This window comes from Poecilia reticulata, linkage group LG16 (assembly GCF_000633615.1).
Source record: "Poecilia reticulata strain Guanapo linkage group LG16, Guppy_female_1.0+MT, whole genome shotgun sequence".
Taxonomy (NCBI): domain Eukaryota; kingdom Metazoa; phylum Chordata; class Actinopteri; order Cyprinodontiformes; family Poeciliidae; genus Poecilia; species Poecilia reticulata.
The window spans coordinates 20,680,991-20,697,724 of record NC_024346.1 but is presented as its reverse complement, the minus strand read 5'-3'; the positions used below and the strand labels follow the sequence as shown (position 1 = coordinate 20,697,724).

The 16,734-nt window shown below is 36.6% G+C and overlaps 1 protein-coding gene across 4 annotated transcripts in view; it reads right to left on the bottom strand.

The window, feature by feature from the left end:
- Positions 1 to 16,734, bottom strand: part of col14a1a (collagen, type XIV, alpha 1a) — a 122,162-nt gene that overhangs the window by 24,927 nt on the left and 80,501 nt on the right. For all 4 annotated transcript variants that reach the window (XM_008432271.2, XM_008432273.2, XM_008432272.2 and 1 more), the window contains 7 exons: positions 15,219 to 15,361; positions 14,447 to 14,556; positions 8,895 to 9,053; positions 6,180 to 6,257; positions 5,325 to 5,411; positions 2,965 to 3,018; positions 471 to 566 (listed from right to left, as the gene is read on the bottom strand). In XM_008432271.2, the coding sequence (XP_008430493.1) occupies positions 471 to 566; positions 2,965 to 3,018; positions 5,325 to 5,411; positions 6,180 to 6,257; positions 8,895 to 9,053; positions 14,447 to 14,556; positions 15,219 to 15,361 (727 nt within the window). The remainder of the gene's footprint in view (positions 1 to 470; positions 567 to 2,964; positions 3,019 to 5,324; positions 5,412 to 6,179; positions 6,258 to 8,894; positions 9,054 to 14,446; positions 14,557 to 15,218; positions 15,362 to 16,734) is intronic.

Here is a 16,734-nt window from a genome sequence, read left to right as displayed (position 1 = left end):
TTTCTGAAGTCTCAATTCCAAGAGAGAAAAATAAATGTTCCTCATCAACCCCGAAAAAAAAGACAGAATATGGCTGCCATGTGTATTGAACAAGGAGACATACACCATTTATAATTAGCCTGGTGACTGAGTGATGACTCAACGATGTGTTATTTTCAAAGTATGTAAAAATGCCTAAAAGGTAAAATAATCAAATCTGTGTCCATGTGTAGATTTGTAGATGATAAATATTGATCGTGTTTTTTTAAGGCTTTAGAGTTTTGTCTTCAATACTTATATTACTGTTACATTTTTAGAATACTATTTGAATCTTGTTATACCAACAACATATCCAGACAAATATTAGCATCGACAACTAAATCTGCCACATTTACACAACAAACTGAAGTGTTTAATGTGCAACGTCCTTTCTAAGTAAAGTAAATGTGTCATTATACTTAGGGGTGAACGATTACTCAAACAAGGCTTACTGGGGGTCCCTGAATGGAGAGTCCACTGGGTCCCTGAGGACCAGGCGGTCCTGGAGGTCCAGACGGGCCGATTTCCCCCATAGGTCCCTGGGGTCCCTATAAAAACCACCACAACAAAGGAACAAGGTTAAAATGATATGAAGTTTGATGAGCCAGGGCATTTTTTTATGAAGTCGATAAAATACTAAAGGACTAAAACAATTGAACATTTGTCTCACATTCACAAACCAAAATTAATTTATTAAGCAAGACACAAGAGCTTCGATGCGCAAAGGACACCATAAAAAGTTTCAGCATGGTCGATTTTTGTGGTCTTGTGTTGGGATTTCCAGGAAATCAATGTTTTAAAGCTTCTTTAGTTGTATTTTGAGACTATAATCAACACTGCTCACCTAAAACACACTTTTACCTCATACAGTTTGATAGTTTAGGCCTCTTTATTAAATATGTATGTAAAATCAAAACATATTAACTTTACTAAAAGCTCCAAGATCTCTTTATCCCTCCAAATACAATTCATTTATTGTTATGCATTATTTTAATTTAAAACGTACTTTATTTTTCTGAGATGTGTCCCTGATCTATAAAATGTCAAAGAAGGTGACTTAAGAGTGACATACAGCCTCTGTATCGACATCACTTCTACTATTTCTACTTTTGACCGTCTCAGTGGTGGGATCTACAGCATGACTTTCATTTGGACACTTCAGTCATCTGCAATCTGGTTTTTCATGCTGATGGAGTTTCATTTTATTACAGTGTGAAAAGTGCAGACAGCTTTCCTGCAACAGCAGCCAGAAAAGAGGGGTTAATGCGAAATAAAACTGAGTTTCAGTACAGTGGCAGTCATAGTCAAAACAATCTTTAACTGTGTTTATTATTTTACTGTTCAACCATGCACATCCTGAGTTTATGTGTTTCTTATCCATGAAAACACACCAAGAAACCACAGATCAGTTGTGCAAGAATGAAGGAAGAACAAAAACAAAGAGCCAAGTGTTCAATCAATCGAGAATCGCATAACTTTGCTTTTAGGGTCGAGTTGTGTAATATGCATTTCATGTCACATACACCATATTTCTGTCTAAATATTTGATAGTCTTCCCACTTACAATGAGTGGAGAGGTCTGTAACATCCATTGTAGGTACACCTCAACTGTGAGACAGAATCTAAAAGAAATCCAGAAAATCACATTGTATGATTTTTAAATCATTAACTTTTATTTTATTGCATGAAATAAGTATTTGATCACCTACCAACAAGGAAAAATGTTGTTTTTCACAAACCTGTTAGTTCATATTTAAGAAGCCATCCTATCCTCCACTCCTTAATGAACTAATTGCATCTGGATAAAAAAAACCTCCAGTCAACACTGTGGGTAAAACCAAAGCATTTCTAAGGACACCAGGAACAAAATTGTAGATCTGCATAAGGTTGGCATGTAGATGCCCAGCTGATTGTCCTGGGGGCTACAGGACAATCAGCAAACGGCTCAGAGAGGAAGCAAGCACAGTTGGCACAATTATGGAAGAAACTCAAGATACAACACCGGAGGATCTGGTCAATCACCTTACGAGTGCCATAGTCTCAAAATTTGCCCTCACTAACACACCTCGCTGAAAATAAATCATGGCTGTCAGAAGCCTGCAGTCTTTAGATCTTACACTGATTAAAAAAAAATAAATATTTGGAGGGATTTGAAACTCATGTTCCCAGTGGCAGCCCTGAAACCTGAAAAAAAATATGTTCGGTTGGAGGAGTGGGCCAAAATCCCTGCTACAGTGTGTGCAAACCTGGTCAAAAACTGGAGGAAACGCCTGACTTCTGTAAAGGTTTCTGTATTATGTTTTACTTTTCTTTTGTATCAAATACTTATTTCATGCCATAAAATGTAAATCAATAACAAAAAAATCTACAATCTAATTTTGTGGGTCTCTTTGTTCAGATTCTGTCTCTCACTCATGAAAATTACAAACTTCTCCAATCTACAAGTGCACAAACCTGAAAAATTGTCAGCGTATAAAATACTTATTTTCTCCACTGTAATGTTAAAATGTTTAGTGGAGAATAAAAGTTGAGACATGCAAAAGTTTGTTTCTGCAAATTCAATTCAGTTTTAATTCAAAGACAGGGGAAGATTTACCATTTCATTTAACAATTTGAGAGAAAACGATCAACTTTGTCTGTGTTGCAGTATATTTAAATTATTTTAATAAACTGGACTGAGTTAAATTGAATCCAAGTTTCTGATATTTGTATTACTGGACTTGTTAATCTTGTAAAGGTTCATATAATATTTGCCATGAGGTGAAATGAAATGTGTGCTCAGCTGAGAAGAAACTTCAGATTTTTTCCAGGCTTGTCTTCCTTGTGTGTGATTCCACTTGATTTTGTTTTTGTGAAATGAAACACAGTCAAAAGAGAGTTGAGATGCATTTCAGACTGATACTACGACTGAAAAATAGTCCCAGAAATTAAGTACCCAGTACTAACCGTCACTCCTGGTTCCCCCCTGTTTCCTCTGGCTCCCCTTATCCCGGGTCCACCCTAAGCCAATGATTAAAAAAAAGTAGTTAAAGAACAAATAGCGTCATAACATAGAGTCATAAAACACATAAATATTAACAGGATAAAACTTGAAAAAATCTTAATTATCTTTTTCATTGTTTTTTTTAAAGCAGACAGGCAATTATAAAAACAACCAACTTTCCACAAGAAAAAAAAAATAAAAAAAAACTTGTGTTATTTGGATCCAGTGGACTATTATTTAAAGCAGACTGGCTGGTTTTTCTTTATTGTTTAGTTAAAAATACTAATTTAACTGGAATGTGTTGAATAGATTATTGGCAACACAGAAAAATGACGGAATGAGCACTTTGGCAAAAAAGATCACTCATGGAATTAAACAGTAAGGAGGATGTAATTTACCTCATAAAGAAACAATTGGAATCCAGACTTTAAGAGAAGAAACAAACCAAAATTGACAAAATTTTTTGCATAACAACACTCATTGCAAAGAAAAATAATAGATTAAAATAGAAACAGCCAGCCCATGAGATGACAAAAGTTGTTGTTTGTGAGCATAAAGTTAAATTGGGAGACAGAGCATTTGGAATAATGTTCACCTGAGTTACAAAACACCATTTGCCACTATTAGTAGTGATACTAACAAGAGCATTTTGAGGATTCGGTATATTAGAGGTAATTTTCCAGTTTCTGGTGTCTTTTACTACATTTACTCATCCTGGCATTAGTAAATCTAGCTTAAAAAGCTGGTGATATTCTCTTCATTCCTGTATTTGTGATGCATAGAAGTGTGTGCTTTGATTTTCTCACACAGTAATCTTCCTTCATCCTGGATAATGCTTAGCTGCACAGCACACAGACAGTGGGGATGTTTTTGCTTGCTTGGGTCAAAAGTCTAGCAAGAAGACAGTGTGTTTATGTGTTTGTATGTATTGTGCAAATGGTGGAAACTACCATAATGGATTTTTTTCATGTTTCAGGAATGTATGCATTTATATTTATTATGAATTTGCATACATCTGGGATAAACCCGGATGTAGAAAAATCCAAGCAGATACGCTTTCCTTTTCTAACAGTATGAGTCTTACATTTGGAGCAAAACCTGCAAAGAAACCAAAATTAGCTTCCAGCAGGAGTAAAACTAATAATTGCATTTGGATTTGTATGCGGGCCCCCAGTAATGAAAGAAAAACACAGCTCTATGATTTTCTGAGTAATTTGATGCCAAAGACAAATTCACATCTTGGATGTAAGCCAGCATGGGCACTTTCCAATTTCTATCAAACGGAGATGATAGGTTGGGCACGCCTTACTAATGTTGAGTATTGAACTGTGGCTGGGTTAAACACACAATATAGAGGAGATCAGTGGAATATGACGCATAGAAAACCGAAGAGGTCCGCCGCTGCTTAAAACAGAAACGTCATCAATCATAGTTATGGTTGAAAGGCAAACATAAGAACAAGCAAGGATTGTTACAGAAAATTACCTGAATCAGTCTGCATGGTGGAAATTAAAATATGTATATATTCTAATTTTTATATACTAAAAACAACCACCCAAAAATAATACCTTAGTTTTAGTTTAATGCCTTGCAGTGTTTTTATTTGGATCCAAGGTTTGGCATGGGTGTTGGTTGTACTTCAAACTTGAATAAAACCCAGCTTTGAACAACACACACCGTTATGCACCTGAAGGTGAATAAAAACATAAACCTAGCAAATATTTTTGGTTATTGAAATTGTCTTTTGGTCCCAAAAAAGGCCCAAAACAGAAAGAAGAGAGGGGGATGTAATGACTAAGTTCACCTCTGAAATCAGTATCAGTTCATTTGTTTGAGATAAAAGCAGTCTAGTCATTTGTATGGATTTATTTTTACATAATACTATCAAGGTGAGTCATTACAATTTTTCTTTTCCCCCACCAGTCTTGTAGATTGTTACTGCTTTCAATGTTGGTGACCCACTTTGAGCCAAACGTCCGCTGCCAGTCAGATGGGCTCGCATTTGACCCCAGATTACTTTGTATAGGAGAAGTTTGTACTACACAATAAGGTTCTCTGGTTCTAAAACAGCCTCCAAAAATCAACCTTCTCCAAACCATTTGGAGATATTTGTTCTGATTTTCTGGGTTGACATAAAACAGAGTTCAGTGCACAAACACTACTTTGCTCTAATCTGTTTAAAGAACACTACGCCAGAGGTCTTGTGTTTCATACAGACGTAAGTGCCATTATTGATATGAAAATAGTGACATATCTTCACACATTTCTGTGGACTGAAGCATGGAAGATCAACCAAATCAAAAGAATAAACTGGTGTTCCTACAGGGGGCCCAGATGGTCCTGGAGGTCCTTTGCTCTCCTGAGAACAGGTGCAGGCATGGGGCAGGGGAGGACATTGCTCCTCCACTCTCTGAAAGCACACACACAAAAAGAGCAACAATTGAATGACCAAGGTCCATATCTACAGATCCAGCTGCAAATGTTACATAACAGGCAGAGACTTCAAGCACAAATGTCAGCAAGTTGGAAATCTCAGTTAAGAGGAGGATCTGCAATTGGAAGCTGTGTTAACGATGCTAAATGCCAGCATAAGTACTTAGATAAGTGATGCAGCTCCATAATGATTTTGCCGTAGCTTATCCTAAAACCTGTATTACAGCAACTGTTCTCACACAGTAATCTCCTCTTTTTCACAATGTAGTTTTTTAAAGAGAAATTCTAATTGGCTAAAATCAGCATTGACAGACCAAAGCTACACAATAAAATGGAGATTGGAAATCAGCCATAAAACGTTTTTATACCTCATAAAATGTGATATATAATGATGTACAACACTCCACCCTCAGGGATCAAGACGTGACTGAAACAGCTGTTTTTGAGGGATGAGTAAAGTTTTATTGAATTGAATCAAAGTGCACAACTGTAAAATTTTGGCAAATTATTTTTGACATTCAGGAAAATAACCTAACATTTGTGTGCATGTCAAAAGACGAGGCTTGCAATTGTCAATGTTCTCAGGTTAGTCACTGAATGAATCTAGACAGTCAGAGTTTGATCATATTAACCATGGATTATTTGTGTCCGTTTCAGACAGCTAATAAATCTCTTGCACAAGACAGACAAAAAAAGAAAAAAAAAAGCTTTTTAAAAGCGTGGCCGATATCTTTCCATTTCTTACCAAAGCTGGCAGCTCACAGCACTTATCTCTGCTGGCCCAGGACGTGCTGCAGATGATGTCAAACATCTGCAGCTGAAACTGTAAACACACACACACACACAACCATTTTCATTACTACTGCAAATAAAACATTTCAAAACGGAGCAATACTACAGGATGGACACAAAGTAAAATCTGGCAAGATATATTCGCTGCATATTATTTCATTGCAGTTATGCACATTTCATTGCATTAGATGCACATTTGACATAAACTGTGTTTAATGGAGAAAATGTTCAGAAGAGACACTCTCCAGAACAAAGACATTAAAAGCCATCAGGTCTCGGAAACAAATGTGACCCAGTTGATGGCTATTACACAGTGTTTAAGCTGAAAAGCAGTTTATATTATCATAAAAGTTGACATTAAAAAGTAGTAATGAAAGAAAGTGATGCTGTGGAAAGTTCCACCTTGCATTAACCAGGCTGGGATAGTTTAATCTTTAAAGTTTAAATATATTCTAGATGAGACATGACAGGCTTTGATACATGACTGCAGACGTGGGTGGAAAAGTGTTTTTCTTTCTGCCACTGTTTTATTTCAACAATCCTTATTTTTAATACAAAATGTTATCTGCCGGGACCATGAGGCAGAGTAAAACAACGGTTTTCATTAGTAAAATTGGGAAAAAAAAATTAAAAAGGTTGAAAATTTCAGATGTAGTTCAAATATGATGTAAAACAGCAGCATCATTAAAAAAATAAGTAAATTGGTATCTGCTGTTTTTGTTAGTTACTGTAGATTGAAGAGCTGATTTTAGTGTAATTGTCTTAGTTTGGGTCATCATTGTATACCATTATAATGGGTTTTAGATTAAAATGAGCTAAGAATATGTGTAATCTTTTTGAGAACTTGGTACATCTTTATTTTTGTCATGTTAAATATATTTAACTAATATATTTTATTGAGATTGTATGTGAAAAACCAACACAAAGTAGCTCTAGTGATGGAGTGGAGGGAAAACTATACATAAAAATCCAGTCACTTTACTTTGATACCCCTAAATAAAATCCAGAGCAAAATCCAGAACAGTCCACATGTGTGCAATTTGGGTTCAATAAATATCTACTCTAGCTATTCTATGAAAACCTCAAAGGTTTGTTAGTGATCAAATTACACAACGAAGACCAAAGAACACAGGGATTAAGCTATAGACTAAAGTTTAAAGGCTTAATGTCGGTTTAGGTTAAGAAAAAAATTTACATTTTGAACACATCATTGAACAATGGTAAACCCAATGCTGAAAGTGGAAAGACATGGCTGAATTAGTCAATTTGTAATCTTAAGTTATATTCATATAACATGTCATTTGTTCTTATCACAACATAAAATTTTGTTTATTTTTTGTGGTCCTGTTGTAAATTTGTAGAGTTTTATTTTGCAGATAAAGGACTAACCAGCAGACTACCTGAAATGTGGAGACAGGCAAGGAAAGTATTAATTAAAGCAGCAGCCGAGACCTACAGAGATCCATAGCTCATGTAGGAAAATCTATAGGACAGCTGTTAACTGACCTTTGGACATTGAATCAAGATTTATGGACCACAGAGTGTTCTGCCAATTTTTGAATGACAGCCCACGGACGTCTTGTTCAGTTTTTCACAGACAAAGGACAGAGAAAGACTTGAAAGTGGGATGAAGTCACCTTCCAGATGACAAGCCACCCAAATATCAGAGTTACAAGGGAACAGTTCAGAATACACACGACTCAAGACTTAATGATCAGATTTTCAAAAATGCTCGATTTAATCAAAGTAAGCCTGAGCTATTTTACAAAAAAAGGCTAAAACCTCAATCCCCAGATATTTAAAGATTGTAATCATCTAAAAGACCTGCAGCTGTGAATAGAGTGAAAGGAGTTTCTGCAGAGCATAATGCTGAATATAATGCACACTTTAAGATTTCTTTTTAAGTGAAGTCATCTCGTTTTTCATAATTTTAAAATGATTATATGCTGTCTCAGTGAGATTATTACTCCAAAAAAAGCAATGGTTAAAGAAGCAAAATTTTCAAATAAAACTGATTGAAAAAGTTTATGGTAAGGATACTATTGCAGCCATTTTGTGTGTCATCATTTTTAGTAACCCTCTCTCTATAATCTACACTTCATCTTGTATCGGACTTTCAGATTTTAGTTATTTACTCAATTTATATCTGAAAAAGCTTCTTCTCAACATGATAAAGTCATGATCAATAATAATAATAATGGCTATCATTATTACGTTAATGATAATTATAAGTTTGCGATTAGATATTTTGAAAACAGAATAAATAAAACTTGTGTTGTTTTAAACAAATTAAAAGCAAACACCTAATAATAGCTCCATGATAGCACTTTGTATTTCCAACAGGATGTCTCACCATCCTGCCTGCCAATATGTGCCCAAAATCTATTTTTTTCATACATTTGTGACACTTTGCTAATTTCTACTTGCCATAAATACAATGAACTCCCACTGATTGACTCACTACAAGGTATTTATGGGATAAATTTTCACACATTTTTCACACCCTCTTGGAAAATGGAGGGGGTGGACAGCAAGCACAGCAACATATTTTGCACAAATTCATATTTTGTCAAATTTCTCTCTGTAAAATTTCAAGAGTGGACATTAAGACACATTTTTTTCCACCATCCTAGCATCGTTTTTTTGATATACATTAATCGGTACTAACCGGAGCAGAGCTGTCTCTTTTGGATCTGGACCGGACCATTTTCCCCAAGACCTCGACTCCATCTGTGGTGATATTCCCAGCTGCTCTGATGGACTTCTCCCCGACCACAGAGCAATCCAACACCACCTTCACCAACGTCTTGCTGACGGTCACATGGAGCTGTGTGGCAGAGCAAGAGCAGGATCAGAAAACAAGGTGTGACAGCAATTTCCTAATTGACAGACATCAGAGTAAGATAACGGTGAGCAATCTGTGAAATTATCCTTAATTCTGCTTAAATCTAAATGCGTTGAAGCGATCCAACTAAACACAGCGTTAAGCTAGTGGAAATCAAGGACACTTTTACCAAGTGATCCTGCAACTTGAAAAGGTTTATGCTGGACATTCAGAAATACCCTTCAAAATAAAAGCTTCATTATTTCATAGGTGAGATTACTACAAAATGAATACCATAAGATTGTTGTTACTTAACTGGTGCCTAACAAGGGATTGTGTTTACCTTTCCAAATAAACTCCTAAGAAGCTTTCAAATTAAAGTTTTGGTATAAATTAGTCCAATTTTGTGATCTAAATTTCTCAGGAACCTGCACCATGATGAAAACAGGATCAGGTTTTATTTTCAAAATTAATTTATTTTATGATCTTTAAAGTAGAAATGCGGCTCTTTTCTCTGCTTTGAGTGAGAAATTTCTTTAAATTCACCTGGATGATTCTTCATTACTACTGTGCATCATTTTGGTTATGTGTATAACCTAACGACACATCAAAAATAAATGATCTTACACACCAAATTGGACAATTAAAATTTCTTCAGCAGTTTTTCACCATTTATTCTTATGATTCAGTTGTCAACTTTTAGGTTTATATTTCCAGTCAAATACATGCAGTCAAGTAAAAAGGTACTGCCAGTGTGCTTTTAGGCTAAAGCTGGCTTGACTGAAGTTGGACTATTCTGGGAATATTCCCAGAGTGTTTCTGCAAATGAACTCTATAACCACCCTGACCATAAACTCCTCTGTGCCTGTGCAGTTTTTTATTTTATTTTTCCCTTTTAGATAAATACTTTCCAAAAGTATCTGCAATGAGCAAACAAATAACCCGATCCACCCTGAGCTCTGGAAGTCTGTGAGCTAAAACTGCCTACTTAAGAGAAAAGTGCTGCCAGATCCATGAACCATCACATCCAGATGTCTGTACAGTTAATGAGGAAAGAAACCGGCATTCTGGTGAAGGACAGTAATAACCTAGACCATTAGCGTCTGTGCGTTTCCCCATTATGCTTTTTTTTTTCCTCATAACCTCTATGCTCTTGCTCATCTTCAGCAAAACATGTAGACACCCTATGTCAAAGGTGCATAAATGGATGTTATTTGCAGATAATATGGAGACAAAGTTCAGATGTGAGAGCCAGAGTACAGTCCTCTGCTGAGGTGTGAACATCGTTTTTTAAAAATGACTTTTGTGTCCTTCAGTCTGAATACTTCACCGGGCATAACGTGTGTTGAGCTTTTGTGAAATAAAGCATAATGAAAATCCTCTGTGGTGCAGACATTTAGCTGATATTTAGTGGCATTCAGTTAAGGTTAATATTAGTGGTTAGGGAATGAGTGCAGGGCAGGGAAATGTCGATGGTATATAAGCAGCAGTATGTGCATGTCTGTGTTTCAACATTTTCCTCCATGTGACTCTGACCTTCATGCTAAATGAAAAATGTCTTGTTTGCACATTTCAGTTTTATAAAATCAAAATTATCTTGCCAGGAAGTAAAAGCAAATGTTTAATATTTTAATTTATGAACACTTTTTTTCTCTCTTAAAAGGTCACATTCTCAAAGAAAAACAGAGCTTGAAGCTTACCACTTCCTGGATGTACTTTTCTTCTAGTCATCAATAAAGCAATGTGACATACAGTGGCCATCAGTTCACACACACTTCTCAATTTAAATGAAACCCAATTAAGTAAAGAGATGTGAAAAGGCACAATAACCTGGTTTCTTAACTTAAACTCAAACATTCTTGAACCTTTTGATTGAATTTCAACATTCAGTCTTCTTGGGATCACACCTGCCATCCGTTATTGTGAATAAAATTAGAAGGAAAATTAAGTTCAGCTGTGCCAGCAGCATTTACTTGACATCTGGTCCTTCATATCATTGAGCAAAAAACCGTAATTAAAAACCATGGTTTAAAAGTTATTTCTAGCAAAGAACATCACCATAAAGGTAAAACAAACCCACAGAACAGCATCGTCCTGGCAACAGCGTGAGCTGAGGTTCCTTTATCAAAAGTGCAACTGGGGTTTTCGTTGAGCTAATTTTAAATATAAAGTCTGACTGAATGACAGTTTTCACCCAAATCTTTTCAGATGTCTACCAGAAAACTGGACCTTAAAATAGATGTGATTTTTTTATTTTTTTGGTCTTAAAGGAGGAGTGAATGACCTAGTCAAAATTCACCCCTAAATATGTGGTCTCCTGAAGATGGGTACTGGAAAAAATAGGGAATGACTACAAGTGACAACAATCTGAAATAAGAGGGAAAAAAACACACACATAAATTTACTGGATCAGAAATTATAATCAGATTGAAACTTAATCCCACTGATGAATAATAATGGATCAGAGCCCAGATCAAGGGTGTTTAATGATTGGTGTCACTCATTACAGCCAACTTCCTACTTATTGATGCCCACTGTTGTGATTTTACATAATTTGTTTAAGGGCTGCATATGATTTTAATTTATATGAATACACAATATATTTTAACTACAAGATGAGAGTCTGTAAGTGACGAGAGCTAGAAAATCAGAAAAAGCTAGCTAAAGCTCTACAACGATGATTTGTAGCTCACAGAAAGAGTTTTAGCACACATGTCTTTTTAATGTTTAATCATGTGGGGAGGTACAAAAATAGCATTCACACGTCTCTGGAGAATATTATGGCTCTGAGCAATGTGCGAGTTACAGCAAAGACAAGTTTATCTTCTCCCCTTTGTGTCTCCGTTTTTTATGACTATATTTTTTTTCTTTGCGACTAAAACTCAGAGTCATTTCTATCTATTCCTCTGTTCTCTGCTTTTACCTGTTCCTGTTTTCCGTCTCTCCCCCCGGGGTTTGTCGGCCCGTCTGTGCCTGTGTGCCTCAGTAAGCTTTGACAGATCCTACTGGGTTTCCTGCTTTAACGCACGGCGTCTTCATATGGTAATCCTTTTCTAAAGGCCACACAAACAAGCTCATGCTCACGAACACTCCTCTTATTCACTTGTCATCCTGTCTAAATAGAAGCAAACACTTCCTTTGGTCTGGCAGTCCTCTGCATCTGTTCCTGCTCTGAACATTGCCATGTTCGCCAACAAAGGCAAAAGACTGAATGATGGACAGCTACTCCCGCACATTTTGAGATAAGGAATGGAAAACTGGAGGCTGGTGGGTGGCTGCGAGGTTGTTTTTAACAAAAAAATATACTTTAAGTAGTGACAGTATAAACCAGCTCCTCCTTAAAGAAGAATAATGCTTTATTTCAAGTCAACAAGTTTCTTAGAACTAACCAGTTAGAGATATTCAGACAAGATCTCTGAGGATTGAATATCTTCATTTTAAGGGGGTTGATCATTTATTGAGCCTGTGGAGACCAAATAATTTATTCCACACCTGCATTATTGTTTATGTTATCATTTTCATTTTTAGTCGTTTCTCATAAACGGGAATAAAAGTTTTTCTGCAACAGAAATCTCCCTGGACTTTGGTGCCGCTTATTCTGTGCGATACCACAAAATTTACATAAAAATCTACTTTATTAAAATATCTAAATGAGAAACAATTCAGCTTAATGGTATACCCACCGGGGCTGAGCTAAATTAGAAAGAGAAAAGAGATCTGGTTTTCTCAAACTCCCGTGTGTGTGGTTCAATCATAAATAAAAGTTAAAATATGAATAAATCAGTAAAGACGGGCCGTGAGGAGGGAGATGGGCTCTTTAGTTGGATGTTAAAACTTTGAAACAGTGCTGATAAAAAAAAAAAGAGAACAATTCTCAGCCCACGAGGCTCTGAAATCTCCCCAGCCTAAATGTACAACTTCAAAAACATTAAAATACTCGTGGGATCTTCCTGTTTTTGTGCTTCACAGCTGCCTGTAACCTACAGTCCAGCTCCCCTCTGTTCAGCACAGTTTCTGTGCTGCAGTTGAAAGGTTTATCTGCAAGTGTACTATGAAATTGGTCCTGTGTATCTGCAAGTGCACTATGAAATTGGTCCTTATTAACTTTCACAGGGACTTGCAAAAGTATTCATACCATTTTCTAGTTTTTTTATAATTTGCACCACAAACGTCATGTACTTTATTGTTTTTTTTTATGACACACCAGCACAAAGTAGTGCATAAGTAAACTGTAGAGCTAAACAGGTACTTGGTTTATTTATTTTTTCACAGTTAAAAATCTTAAAAGTATGGACTTTGTATTAAGCCTCCCAAGTCAATACTGTACAGAACCACATATGATTACAGCTGCAGGCCTTTTGGAGGATATCTCCATCAGCTCATCTGAATTTTTCACAAATTTTTCTTTGCAAATTACACCAGTCAGATCAGATGGGAGAGCCTGTGAACATCCATTTTCCAAGTTTTGCCACGGAATCTCAATTTATTGATTCGGGTCTGGATTGTAACCCATCATTCAATCAATCATCTGCAATTGTAGATCACTTTGCATACAGATAGGTGAAACAGAAACTGCTGTACAGCGGATAAAACTGGTTAACTGCTTAATAAAAACTAGAAATTATTGAAGTAAGAAGATACAAATAGATAATACATTATACAATTAAAGACAATGAGGATCAGGAAAAGAATGTTCCTCTGCAGCTCTGGCTGTGTTTTTGGGGTTATTATCGTCCTGGAAGGCGACCCACTGCCCCAGTCTTTAGTTTTTTGCATTATATCAGGTTTTCTCTCACAATTGTTTCCCTCTGTCCCTTACATGACCCTTGGATAATATCAAATATGTCTGATGGTTTTCTGCTAACAGATTCTCCCAGCTGAGTTGTGGGTCTGAAGAGGCCTTTTGGCTGTTTTTTCTGACAAGCGCCCTCGGCTTGACAATCATGTTCTAAATTATACCTACACTTGTGTCACACTCAGATAATGGTGATCATAAAAGCTTGTTTTATAACCTAAACCTGCATAACCTTCTCGACTGCTCTATCCCTGACCAGCCTGGTGTTTCCCTTGGATATCGTGATGGCTTTTGTTCATTAATGTTTTCTGGTAAACCTGTGAAAGAACAGCTGTAATTTGGAACACTTTTACCAAAGGGTGTCATATTAAAAGGTCAAATTTTTATTTGTGAAACATTTCTGAAAAATAATCCTTTATCCTTTTCCTTCAGTGGCTTTAATACTTCAAATAAAATTCTGATCAAACGCATTTAAGTTTGCATAACATGACAAAGTAGAAACGTTAAAAGGATATAGAAAGTTATTCAGGGCCCATTTTTATTTCAGGCTACATCCACACTTTAAACGAAATGGTTTAAGATACTTGTCCGCAACACGCACCTTGTGGAAGCTGCCGTGGAAAACCTTTTTGATTTCTGGTCCTTCAAATGTAACAGTCTGGAAGTCTCCTCTGTAGTCGTGGTTGAAGAATGTCAGCGTCTTCCCAGAGCCTGCGGGACGAGGTTAGAGGAAGTTCACGTTTGCAGACAGAATTAACTTTTCTTGGATTTAACTCAGCTATGCTGTTTTTGGAAAAACAAGTCATCTCAATGATACCATTTGTATAAATATCACAAGCAAAATAAAATGCTTCCTGAAGAACTTCCTCTCTTTTTTTTTTGTACTTCAGTGATTTGGAGATAAGAGTTGCAATGTGAGCTTTGAGTTCAATCCAAGTTACAAGATTTAAGAGGTAAAATTATTTGGAGGAACAAAATGCTTAAATCAGGTGTGGTGTGTCCGATGCCAGTCCTCAATGGTCGATGTCCTGCAGGAGTTAGGTGTTCGCTTTGCTCAATACGGCTGAATCGAACGAGAAGACTCATTACCAGAACCTCCCGTAAAACTTTCAGCCATCAACTCGGCTGTGTTGGAGATTGGACATGTCTAAAATGTACAGGACAGTAGCTCTTGAAGGCTGAGTTTACCTACCACTGCTCTAGATAAAGGTCAAGAACATTTGATGGGATTAAAAGCGATACTCTCAGCTGTGTTTCTGCAGTTTTGTTTCCAAAATTGTGAACTTCCTTGGCTTACTTGAAAAAAAGCAGTAAAACCAAAGGAAAGAAAAAAAAAAAAGAGAGCAGAAAAACTTTCAGCGATTCAGACTCACTGTCGAGGATTAGGCCCACCATCGGCTCATTGTCTTTGTTGAGGATTTCCCACAAAGCAAAGGGCTCCTGCGGGGTCTCAGGGAGCAAACGGAGCATCATAGAAATGGTGTAGTCAGATGGCAAACCCTCAGGGTGAAGGTACCTGTGGAGCAGACAAACAGAGAAACACAGCGGGCTGAGCCGTGCCTTAGAGTCACATAGCCTCTGGAAGTCTTTTACAAGTGCCTTTTGACTCGCTGCAGCTGCTGCAGCTGCTGGTGGAGCGCTCTCTGCAGCTATAGACAGACTGCGCATCCATTGCCTTTTTCTGATCAAACAACCCACCGTGTTTTGAATAACTGCCTCTGAGCATGAGAGTTTTTTAATGCCACCCTAAACTTTCCTAACTGTTCATTGCTGACAGTTTTAAAAAATGGAGCAATCACACAACAGGAAGGTACAATTACAGCCTGTTGACAGCACAAACTGGGGAAAAAAAGCTCCTGAAATGACAACATCACAGAAAGGAAAACATTACAGGAGCTCAAATGAAGCCATTAAAAGCCTCCAATTACCTTTGCTACACAAAGGATTTCTATTTTCATGCAAGGAAGCTCTAGATAAATGCTCCCTGGTGGTAACTGGCAACAACATAAATTTTTATGTATTTATTTGAATGTAGTACCTCTCTGAGCTGCATTAAGAGCTGTTTTAAAATGGTAAAACAAAAAACATATTAAATTTATGAGGAATTCAAATAAAGTGAGTTATTTTTTTACTACATTCTAACCGAACTCTCTTTTGTAAACCCCACTGAATCGTTTGAAACACTATTATTGACATTTAACTTATTCATAGGAAAGAAAACTGCAAGAGTACAATAAACACTGGAAGTCACCACTGACGTAAGAGTACATCCGGATTATTTTATTTGCTGATCTATGGGGCGCTAATCTGGCCACCGCACCACGATCCCCATTGATCAGTAAATAAAATAATGTGGACGCACATAAAAAAAAAGTGTAATTTGGAAATAATCTATTACCATCCCACACTGAGGATTAGAAATATCCGTCTGCTTTGTCTTGAAACCATCTTCTAGATCTATCAGATTGAACTTTAGTTCTGCTCTCTGACTTTGTCACTCTAAAACTTTAACTTGTCCCTCATGAATAAGCCTCCCCATTCTGATGGAGAAAAATAAAATACATTTTTCATCTTCAACATCCCATCAGATGTCTGAAGGTTTTAGATCATGACTGATGGCCCTGTTTATATTTTCCTCCATCTTGACTAAAAAAACAAAAACAAAAACAAAACAAAAAGAAACAATTCCATCTGTAGAAAAGAAACTAACCCTAACCCTATCCCCGCCATGCCAACAGTGTTAGCACAGTATTGGCACTGAGGGCATGGTGGGGTTTTTGGCAATGACCATTTTTTTGTGTTAGAATTACATTTATCTGCATCTTAAAATTCAACTTTGGTTTCAAAAGACCATAAAATACTATCCCACACCATGTAAAAAGATTTTGA